Below are 12,086 nucleotides of genomic sequence, written 5' to 3'. Positions count from 1 at the left end.
ACACACACTCCAAGAAGAGGCCTGGATTATTTATTGTAGCAAATTTACTGCAAGCCCTAAAAGCTTTTGGGTCTGAGATAAATATGGGTTCATTGTTATTTGTACAATTTACACTTTCACAGTCTCTTGCCAATACTTCACAGCAATCACAGGCCACATGAAGCAAATATTCTTATGCTAATCGAGGCTGCACATGTTCCATGTATTAATCAGCACCTATAAACAGTTCTCAATACAGTTTGACCACAGTCAAACTAATATCCAAATTAAAATCTAGTAAAAAGCCTGCCAAGAATTAGACACAGCTGGACAAAAGGTACACAGTTTTGCTAAAAAAGGCAATGGTTAATGATGGACCAAATTCTCTCTTCAGCAGCCACTGCTAGCAGAAAAGCTTGGGAGGCCCACCGGGTACCAGAAGGGAAGGAAAAGAAACAATCTACATCCAAACTGCTAAGCCATGTCCGCTTCCACATATTCAGGTTCCTGCTCATTACTGCTTTGTACCACCTTTGACAACCTCACTCCACTCCCTAGCAGTGCCCTGAAGTACATGGAAGAAACCATACTGGGACATGTATCTTGGAGGCAAAGAAAGAAGAAATCTGGCTGCTTGATGGCATTCCCAAAGCTGCAAAGAAATCTCAGAATAAAACTTGAGATACAATACCTAGAATGAAATCTCCTGACTTCCTTCCTCTAGTTTTCCAAAGGGAGTTCAGACTTTACAGGACCTGAATGATTGGGCTCATGGTTAGCCTTGAGCTGGCAAGAAAGTTTAAGATGCCATTTTCCACAGGCACACACAATAACTAGGCAATTGCAGGATGGACTTATCATAAAAGCAAAGATGTTGTCATATTTCCTTCCATCCATCCCCAAGTTCTGCTGAAACCTGTTGACTTCCCATCGGACTCAGCAGGAGCTCTGCTTGTAAATCCCTTGTGCAGAGTTGCATGTCTATTCTTCACATGTTATGCAAGCTAAATTCCTAAAATATACAGTGATAAACAAGTGTGAATTTCCAGAATGAGGAAGAAATAACCCAGAACCTTTGCCCAAACCACTAAACCCACTCAAATCTTTGATGGTGTTTTGAAAAACGAAATGCTACTTTCATCTCCTCCTAAATCATTTTTTGCAGTTGTTTGTCCAATCTGTTGGACAACATGGAAAAAAATCCCATTAGTCAATGTGACTGAGTCCTGCTGGGTTTCCACCGTGAACGGAAGCAGTAAGAGCTCCACAGGAAATACAACAAACCTGTAGGAGGGATTTTCTACCTATGGGCCTGGGCCTGAAATCACTGAAATCTCTCTATATTTTCAAAAGGAGGCATCTTCCTCATTTCTTGCTCCTTTGCTGGCTGTCAGGGAAGAGGCAGGCAAGGCCAATACTCTGCTGTAGCAATGGGCAACAGCAGGATCATTCAGACTCAGTAGCTGTATGCAGATAAGCCTCCTGGAAAACTCCCTGTGCGTAATGAAGGATTTGCAGGCCGATCTTTCATGTGTGCCATGAACCAAAGTTGCCAAAGAAGATGACCTACTTTGTGCCAGTGAAAGGCATGAAATGCAGCCCTACAAACTAGAGAGCATAAAGATTGGAAAATATCTGTGGATGAAGTTTAAAGGGCCCCAAGCTCCTTCAAGGTGCTGAGAGCCTAAAGAAATGCTTCAGCTCCTAAGCAGACTGATGAATTTCTTCGTCGAAAGCAGCTCCTGGTGCACATGGAGGCATACTGCCCTAGAGGAGCTGAACTTCCCACACCAGCTGCAGCACACGGGGTACTAACTCAATCTTCCTGGCTACCAGAGACACAAAGGAAGTGAAATCAGCCTCCGCCAGCAAGAAAAATGTGATGCCTGCAGTGTTCTCTCCTCTGACCTTAACGCTATCAGGCGACTGATTCAACGAAGCAGTCAGCAGACCACCAGAAAGATCCTTTTCTTAGACCGCAACTGTGACTGCACGGACTGCTCTGTGCATCCTTTCAGCCAAATCCTTTTACTGTTCCTGCGAGCAAGCACATTTGCTTACAGGTCCTTTTCACCTCTTCTGGAAAAGCTGACTCCCACCTCCATGAGACCAGCCCTCATTGCCGCCTTGTTTACTGGAAGAAAAGTACCGGCTGTGGAACTGAGCTCCTTAACTAACTCCTCACCCCCACCTCAGCCCGCCCAGTAAAATTCCTTTGCAGGATGCACTCAAAGCCTAGAGGCTACAGAGATACGGAGGCTGCTGCCTTTCCGGCTGACCAATACAGCCCTTTTTTCTTGCTGTTTTCCAAGCAATCTCAAGTTAGTCTGTTGTTTTTTGTTCACCATCGAGATAGCTCTTTTGGAGCACGGATTTCCATTTTGTTCCCAGTCTCTACAGCAGTCTGTACCAATGGCTCCAAGAACTACAGTGACAAAAGCAGAAGTACAAAAAAAGATCACAGATCTGATCAGGCCAAGATCTGACTACTGTGCTTCTCAAGGAATGGCTAAAGATCTGGTGCAAGCACCAAAGCCTGGTACACCCCAACATTCATTCAGAGCAGCTCCCATGGCAATAAGGGAAGAAGGAATTGTTTACTCACCTTAAGCCTGACTTGTTCATAAATAACGATGGGCCTGTTGCTGAAGGTAATGGCATTGCAGAAGCTAGCCTGGCGCTTCACCGCCTTCTGCGTCGTGTCCATGATGATCTGGGATCCCTTTGTGTGAGGATGGAAAAGCAGAGGGCTGATGGACAGAGCTCCACACTGGGGGATGGGGAGACAGTGCTTCTGCTTGTGGTGGCATCTGTGGGAGGAAGCTGAAAACGACCCACCTATGGAATCTGAAAGCAGAATGGATAAAAAAAGGGTTTCAAATCTGCTGTGACTAATAAGTGAAAAACTTTCAATGCAAAAAAAAAAAAAAAGCAGGGGTACTTCAGAGGAGAACTATAGATCAAAATAAAAGTTAGTCAAATCCTCACTCTGTGAATCACTAAGGGTTTCTAGGGCATCTTGAACAATAAAAGTCTACGAGGATACTGAAAGCTCCCATCTGGATGGTCTGGTAGTACAGAGCACAACATGGAGACCATAGCTCAGCACTGAAATCACAGGCCATCTTGACTCCACGCAGCAGAAAAGAAGGCAAGAATTGGTTCCAAAACTGGAGCAAAGCGTGTGTGAAGTTGCTGTATCAAAGCTGTCACACTTTGGGGAAAAATCTTCCACCTCCAGATGACTCCCACGCAACCTTAACCATTTCTCTCACACCTCTTTTGCAGCAGCAACTCCATCGATCCATGCTTCCATGTGTCTTTGAATGCTGTCCTATCCACCTGTGCCAAGTGCCAGCTCAGACACATAGATTGTTAATTTATACTCAAGCTCCACTCAGCAATAACCCACCTGGATTCCTCCACCAACCACCATCCATTCTCCTCTCTCCTCCACTGATGGGAACCTCAGCTGAGATCCCACTTGTCATGAAGGCATTGATCAGCACGCTACAATTACAGAGAGGAAAGTGAAGGGGGAGAAAGGCTATGAAGCAGGGAGGAGCTTATGTCTTTCTCTAACCAAGGCCCTACACAAAGAGTCAATGTACAATCAACACAGTCACGACAGCAGCTTTGTTCATGAAGGAATCGATGCGTGAGTTTCTTTTCAACAGGGAGCCTGCAGCAGTTCAAGCACAAAACAATCATTGTAGTGAACACAAGTCATCTGCTTCCTTTTCCTTTTGTGTACATACACACTACATTATGCACATATGTTTGGGAGGAGATACTCCTAGATTTGGAAACAGAGTATCAACAGAATAAAGGATTATTCCGTGATAGACTTAGGGATGAAACAAAAGCAAATATGACCTTAACAATGTGCCAGTTTACACTGGAAAGATGCATGGCTAAACAGTATGGTTAAAAACTCTATTCCTCAAACATGCAAACTACAGAAGCTAATCATATACATTCTTCATGCAAATTAATTGCTGACAGTTATGTCTTTATATAGCTACTATAAAATAATGTTTACACCTCTAATGTAACTCTTGGATTTGTAATAAAAAGCCTGGACCCTATTCCTCCCAGCCTTTGGGGTAGTTTTAGCTTGTAGCTCCATGAAGTTGTAATGGCACATCATCAAGGCAAACCTGAATAACTATCAACAGAACTTAAAATCCTGGTTTCCGATAAGATCATTTTAATTCAATTTCAGCATCAGTCACTCCAGCCTTCAGCTCTCATCTCCTTCCTGGTTTTTTCCCTCTCCATTTTCAGCAACAGTGCTATCCCTTCAGAACAGAGCAGGAAGGCCAGACAAACAGGGCTGTTACCTTTAAAGACTTTCATTAATGCTTTAAGGGAGACATGAACTAACTGGGAGTTATTTGATGCTAAAAATTATGTGGAATATAAGTCATCTTCCTTCTCCTGTTGCTCACACATGGAGGAGGAGAAATAAGCTGCAGAGTACCAAGCAGAGGTTCCCCTGAGCAGGCAGGTCAGAGAGGGAAACCTTCAGGAGGAACAGACTGCATGGAAGGGGGAGCTTGACACAGGGAAGGTCAGGATGCAGTGGCTCCTTTTGGGCACATTACTGACCTGAGGCAGTGCACCCTGCCACTCCCCACAGCCCAGACTGCATGGTCAGAAGACAACACAAGCTGCAGCAGCCCCACAGAGAGAACCTGCTGAGGTTACCTCCTAAGACCTGTTTAATTAGAGGATGTCTTATGCCCCAAAGAACAGGAGATTGAATCCCTTCCAGTATCACTAGAATTTTTCCAGACTAGATATGCTCTCTACTACCACTTCTATGGAACCTTGTTAAGTCCTCAGCTTTAGTGATACTGTGCTGGTAAGTTCCTCAGGCTTAATGGTATATTGCAAAGAAGTATTTACTTTATCACTGCAAACATGATGTTGTTCACCATCACAAATGGTTACGTGCCGGAGCCAGCAAAAGTGGCTGACTTAACCTTGCTCCACTCCACCTCCCCAGGTGGGTCATGCTGGTCTGTAGGGACAGGATCATTGACAGATGGTTAGAGCAAACCATCCCAGCCTCTCTTTTGGCAAAAATTTTTCAGGCCACTGGATCTCCTCATTGCTCATCTCTTAGCTGCCCCTCTGCTTCTGCTATATACCTTTTTTATAGACTAACTAAAAATAATCATCCAGTGTAAAAACTTCCATTTCTAAATTTTTCAGCTTTGCTAAAATATACATGAAGTCACAGTAATTTCTGAAACAAGACACATATTGAGGGATATAATCAATTGTTTGAGATAATTTAAAGTCAAGGAATCCATAAAAAATATGAAAAACTCTTTTTCTGGTCACTTCCAGTCTTGTTTTTTTCAAGACCTCTTTGATAGTTTCTAGGGATGCATATCACAGAATCACAGAATCATTAAGGTTGGAAGGGACCTTTGAGATCATCAAGTCCAACCGTTAACCCAACGCCACCATGCCCCCTAAACCGTGACCCTAAGCGCCACATCCACATGTTTTTTGAACACTTCCAGTGATGGTGACTCCACCACCTCCGTGGGCAGCCTGTTCCAATACTTGACCACTCTATCAGTGAAGAAATTTTTCCTAATATCTAGTCTAAACCTCCCCTGGCACAACTTGAGGCCATTTCCTCTTGTCCTCTCACTAGTTACTTGGGAGAAGAGACCAACACCCACATCGCCACAACCCCCTTTCAGCTAGTTGTAGAGAGCGACAAGGTCTCCCCTCAGCCTCCTCTTCTCCAGACTAAACAACCCCAGTTCCCTCAGCCGCTCCTCGTAAGACTTGTTCTCCAGACCCCTCACCAGCTTCACTGCCATTCTCTGGACACACTCGAGTGCCTCAACATCCTTCTGGTAGTGAGGGGCCCAAAACTGAACACAGTATTCGAGGTGCGGCCTCACCAGTGCCGAGTACAGGGGCACAATCACTTCCCTACTCCTGCTGGCCACACTATTGCTGATACAGGCCAGGACGCTGTTGGCCTTCTTGGCCACCTGGGCACACTGCCGGCTCATATTCAGCCGGCTGTCAACCAGCACCCCCAGGTCCTTTTCCACCGGGCAGCTCTCCAGCTACTCCTCCCTAAGCCTGTAGTGTTGCATGGGGTTGTTGTGACTGATATGTATATGTTAAAAAGAAGCAGCTACCATTGAATATACATTCAATTCATGCCATCCTTGCATTCAGATCTGAATTTTGCAGCTCAAATTTTTTGCTAGCAATCACTCACCAAAACAAACCTGTGCAGCACAAAGGCACACACCTTTTAACCTGTTTGCATATCTCAGTGTTATAATTTTACCAGATAACTTGGCTGTGATAATAGCTGCCGCACCTCTCCATAGGACATCACACCCTTTTAAAAGGCAGTAATGGAGTCACCAAAACTGCCCACAGCTTTCAAAACAGACTCTGATAACAGCACTGTGTATGTGCGGAGCATCTGCTGGAGCAGCATTACAGAGCCATAGGGAAGGAGCCATAGGGAGCCTGACCCCACGGGAAGGATGTTAGAGGAATGCTTACTTGCTGTGACAGTCCAGCCCATGCCAGACCAACACCATTTCAGCAGACAGCTGAAATGCAGGGCAACCACTCTCTACAGGAACAGAAAAAAACACCTCAGGATCAGCTTCCACAGGAGGATAATGCAAATGAGGAGGAGAACCCCTTCTTTCTCCCAAACGCTCTTCCACAGCCATGATTCCTGCATGACTAACATGCTCAAGTACGGACCAGAAAAGGTCTTAATTTTTTAAAAGTGTAACTGTTTAACAATCGGGTTTTGCACCTTACAAATACTTGGAAAAGTTACAAAGAAATGGGTCAAATACAAAGGTCTGCCCTCTACTTCTTCAGGGCAGCATGTCCACTCCAAAAGGAAGAGACACCATGCAACTTCAGATGGCAACACAAACACCTAAGGTTGGACTTAAGACAAGGAAAGAGACACTTCAGCAACACAAGCTGGTGAGATACATTACTGTCCTTGCCCAGACAGCTAAAAATAAAACAAAACATCTGCCTAAAGTTTTTGTTCTCACTGGGCTGAACCTGGAGTCCACCCTTCTCCCATCCCCTTGTTTAAACTACTACACATTTTGACATCCTCAGCCTTTGCTACCAGCAATATTGGTACAATACAGCTGAGGCCCTTGCAGTAGGTTTCAAATTTTTTTTTTTTTATGTAAAAGAACTGCGTGAAATTCACCGGCCCAGAGTTTCAGCTGGCAAAATAGGCAAAAGTCCTCAGGATTTCAGAGAAACCAGGCAAGAATCCATTAACTGAGAGTCTGTCCCAGAATCCTCCTCTGCCACAACCTGACTCATCAGTCACCTACAAAGGCAAAGTGAAGTAATTGCTTGAAATAAAAATTGCAAACAAATAAGTATCTGAAAGAAGGCTGAAATATGACAGCGTGTTCAAGGGCACCATCTCCACCAACCTCCACAACATAACACAACTTCCCTTTGACAAGCAGGAGTTTTACCAACATGCCAGGACTACGCAAACTAGTACCTTGTGACGAAAGTCTGAAAACTGCCTCTGTATCAAAGGGCTACAAATGTAGAGATGCACCATGGACCGCCATACAGCTTTCCAGGTTTCACGCTGGGGGTCACAAAGAACAGCATCTGCTCACTCTTGTGGTTTTAAAAATTGGATAGACTTCAGTTTTCAATTCATGCCCAATAATAGATGCTGTTTGAACCATTTCATTCAGTACTGCATTTGAAACCTGAACACAACCTGCCCCTAATACCATGCACCCTGCCAAGACAGCGGCAAAAGTGATAATGTAGCACTTGCTTCCCTGAGCCACAAGCACATGGGCTGGATCTTCTGAAACCTTTAGTAAGCCAAGGTGAAGGAGATACTCACATGAACCGCAATATGAAGCAGCCTGAACCTGTCTGCCTTCAGTGTCCCACTCCTAAGCACATCCTTTTCGGACCCCTTTCTGAGAAAGCAGAATATTGCCCCAAAGGTGGCACACTTCCTTCTCCATGTGCATTAGATGTCCCTGGTCTCCTGGATCTCAAGGCCTGGGCAACATCCACACACTATATAAAAGGCAGCACTGGATGCTCTCAGCTTAGCAGAATACATCCCAAAGCCTGTTAGGGGTTTTCACCAGAAGTGTTCATGCTGCAAACATTAGGTGTAATCTTAAATGCTTGCGATTTCTTGAAAGCTGCAAGAAATGACTGGATTTAATTTTTTTTAAATACATTTTTTCCAGTTGAAAAAATCTCGATAGGCACCTATCAGAATACTGTCAAAACTCATTTCAGACTGAAAACTAACTGCAAGGTATATAATATAAACTTCTTAGAGCACGTGAAATAAGTGGCATTCAGAATTGAAAGAAACAGAAAAGACAACTTCGAAACAGAGCCCAGAGACTGACATGCAGCAGCAAGTGGGAATGGCAAATGCCCATCCACCTGCAGAGGTAGAGAGGAGACGTCTGCGGGTGGTGACAGAGGTACCTGTCCTGCAGGCTAGCGACAGTGGCAAGAATGGACAGGGCAAAACACCGCACTATGAAAGGAGAAAAGGGTTTCGAAATTATTACATTATCAAAAGAGGCTGGCTGACAGTGCTTTATCTGGCAGGTGGCCTTACTGTACTTACTGCCCCTGTACTCGGCACTGGTGAGGCCACACCTTGAATACTGTGTTCAGTTTTGGGCCCCTCACTACCAGAAGGATGTTGAGGCACTCGAGCGTGTCCAGAGAAGGGCAGTGAAGCTGGTGAGGGGTCTGGAGCACAAGTCTTACAAGGAGCAGCTGAGGGAACTGGGGTTGTTCAGTCTGGAGAAGAGGAGGCTGAGGGGAGACCTTATCACTCTCTACAACTACCTGAAAGGGGGTTGTGGCGACGAGGGTGTTGGTCTCTTCTCCCGAGTAACTAGCAAGAGGACGAGAGGAAATGGCCTCAAGTTGCGCCAGGGGAGGTTTAGATTGGATATTAGGAAAAATTTCTTCACTGAGAGGGTGGTCAGGCATTGGAACAGGCTGCCCAGGGAGGTGGTGGAGTCGCCATCCCTGGAAGTGTTCAAAAAACGTGTGGATGTGGCGCTTCAGGACATGGTTTAGGGGACATGGTGGCGCTGGATTAATGGTTGGACTTGATGATCTTAAAGGTCCTTTCCAACCTAGTGATTCTGTGATTCTGTGATTCTGAGTGTTTAAAAGGAAGGATTTTGTGAAGGAAGAAAAGGAAAGCACGTGGGGAACACAAGGGAAGCCCTGCCCCAGGGATGCATGCATGGTGTGGCAGAAAAGCCCTAGCCCTGAAAGAGTACCAGCACAGCCTTTCCAAAGCTGGATGGTTACTAGCAGCACAGGGAGAAAAAAAATCAGCTGTGAGATGAATGCTTATAAGCCTTACCACTTTTTGAGGTGGTTCCATAGTTTCGAGAATTATCAGTGAAATACAGTGTAACTAGTTACACTGATCCTTTACAATTGTTTATAAAGTTCAAAAGGAGAAAACCATAATGAATTCGTTGTGCTAGGCTTTGCAAAAGGATTCTTAAAAGCACACTTAGAGATACAGTTTACTAAAAATAAATATTCCCTTAACACCAGTGGAAACTGAAAAGAGGTTGCAAACCATGTTTTCTCACATGCAGCCTGACCCAGGGCATGTGCACAGAAGAAAGAGAACCATAAATTAATGCAAATGAAAAACAAGGGTTTCTTCACTGCCTTTAAAAACGTATTTGCTGTTCTTGAAGGAATACGTAATCATGTATCTCCAGCCTATATTCAACTCTCCCTGTGCCTGTTACGATGATAACTTCCCTATCAGATTTCTGTCACCATGGTCAACTACTCATCTTGGCATTACGAGATGACTGGGAAGCAAAAGCAAAGCTTTGCTCTTGCACAAAGACTGTAGTTTTGCAGGTGTTGGGGCACTCAATGACAGAAATGCAAAGGGTTAATTCCGGAGCATTAAATCCAGAACACCTGAAATTATGGAGCGTCTCGGGTTAAACTTTAGTGAGTTAGGGACGTATCTACAAGGTGGATGTCAGCCAGCAGGTCAGATATAGCACTCCTATCCAAGACTCCAAAACAAGTCAAAGCCAAAACGTAACTTATTTTCATCTGTGCTATTTTAGCAGTGACGAGATGTATCAAGAGAGTAGGTTCGCACATAGTGTAAGATTTTCCATTTAAATTGCAAACTATGAGACAAGAGGCAGGTGCAGGCAGACCACATGCACATGAAAGGAGATAATACCAGTTAGGGTGGAGCTTGGAGTTGTGCCTTTTTTTTAAGACAAAAAAGCAAAACTGAATTTAAAGTAACAGATCTGAAAGACAACAAGGGTGGTTTTACAGATATCTATGAGAAGCTCCCCTCAAATATGAAAGGTGGGCAATAGAAGCTGGAGTTGATTGCAGGATGATCCACAATGGATCCATCTTTCAAACCTGACGGGTGGTAAGGAGTGGTTAGTTTGTAAGGAGCCTTCAAAGTGAAGAAGCTGATTTTTAATTTCATAGAGAAAAATAAAAATAGTGAGAGAGATTTAAACAGTGGCACTAAGGACAGAGGGCAGGAAAACAGGTACAACAGCAGAAATTTTGAATAAATACAAGTGTGGCAATACTTTGTTTGTCAATGGCAGAAGAGAGAAGACCTGGAGACTTGCAGAAAAGAAAGGGGAAACACTGTGTCCTGAAGATGGAACAGATGCAGGCAGAACCTGCAGGGCTTGGGACATTGATGTATTTGAGCGGATTTAGGAGGATGGGCTGAAACAGAGACTGCCATTTCTTCTGCCTCTCTGCTCAGCCGGGATGTGCATTTGCCCTCCATCACGTGCAGTGCAGTAGCTGAGGAGGAGAGATGTGTCCTGTTCAACAGTCACTCCTCACATGGAAGCAATAACCTCTGCAGGAGTGCCAGGCGATTACCTGGGTGTGGGGCGTTTTTAGCAACATCAGTTGAACTCATCGACTGACAAGTCCCTGGTTACAACTCAGATGTGAGGCTTTATGAAGGCTTGCTTGAAGACCATGCTGAGGTTACAGTATTAGTAAGAGCTGGGAGGGTGACAATTTTTATAAAACTTGAAAAAAGAAGGTAAAAGAGCTGAGGAGTGAGAGGAGAATAAGAGCTCTGCTTCAGTTATATTAAGCCTGAATAGTTTGTAATACTTTACTAAAAAAAGGGGAAAAAAAAAAATCAGAGCAAAAATTTAGATTGGCCAAAGGAGATTTAAGTACTACAGAAGAGAGGTGAATCAGTTAAATGACTGTAGGAAGTGGATGTCTGAACTAATGCTTGTGGTTGAAATTACCCAGAGAGAGATGAAAAGATGCTCCTGGGCAGAGCCTAGAGGAGACTCTGACAGATGTGGGAAGGAAAGTGAGGAAGACCCTTGAAATGCAGGAGAGGCAGGAGGAGAGGAGAGCAGGGCAGGACTGAGCTGGGGAGGCAAACCCTCATGCACACCATCTCCAGGAGGAACAATCCAGCTGACGGTACTGCAAGCACTTAAAAACACCAAGCACCACAAAGGTGGCTGATCATGCCTTTTTCTGTGAAGAAAAGATGATATCAGAAGTGTGCGAGTATGTAAGTATTTCTATATGCACATAAGGCTGTTAAGAAGAAACCCCTTCCACTTATAAATTAATTTTTAAACTTCATGTCTTCAGTAATGATGCCATGTAATCATTAACCATCTCCTGGTCCCTAATTAGGCACTATTTACTCAGCATCTCTCACAGTCATTCCCAGGAATTCAGTCACCATCGTGGCACGCTATGGAGGATGGTCGTGAGACCTCTGGCACCGCTCCACTTCCCGCAGGTGCAGCCCACCCTTTGCAGGCTCCCTCCTCACCCTCTCCCTGTGCAAATCCCCCCAAGCCCCTGCGGACCGTAAGTCCACTAAGCACATAAGAACAGCAAGAGCATAAGTAAGCAGCCATATGCTCCTGTCTGCTGGGTAATGAGGGGGGGGTGAGCAGCCACCCAGAAAGATGCTCAGCAGTGTCAGGATTAATTGCCTTGGGAGCCACGTCCCCCAAGGTCCAGACAGGTCCATG

The 12,086-nt window shown here is 44.7% G+C and overlaps 1 protein-coding gene across 3 annotated transcripts in view; it reads right to left on the bottom strand.

Annotated features, from left to right (window-relative positions):
* Positions 1-12,086, bottom strand: part of NEURL1 (neuralized E3 ubiquitin protein ligase 1) — a gene marked incomplete at both ends in the record, with an annotated part of 166,705 nt that overhangs the window by 62,325 nt on the left and 92,294 nt on the right. For all 3 annotated transcript variants that reach the window (XM_082002193.1, XM_082002194.1, XM_082002195.1), the window contains one exon: positions 2,585-2,826. In XM_082002193.1, the coding sequence (XP_081858319.1) occupies positions 2,585-2,826 (242 nt within the window). The remainder of the gene's footprint in view (positions 1-2,584; positions 2,827-12,086) is intronic.

Source organism: Phaethon aethereus, assembly GCF_964289735.1.
Source record: "Phaethon aethereus genome assembly, chromosome: 7".
Taxonomy (NCBI): Eukaryota; Metazoa; Chordata; class Aves; order Phaethontiformes; family Phaethontidae; genus Phaethon; species Phaethon aethereus.
This window is presented reverse-complemented; position numbering and strand designations above follow the sequence as displayed.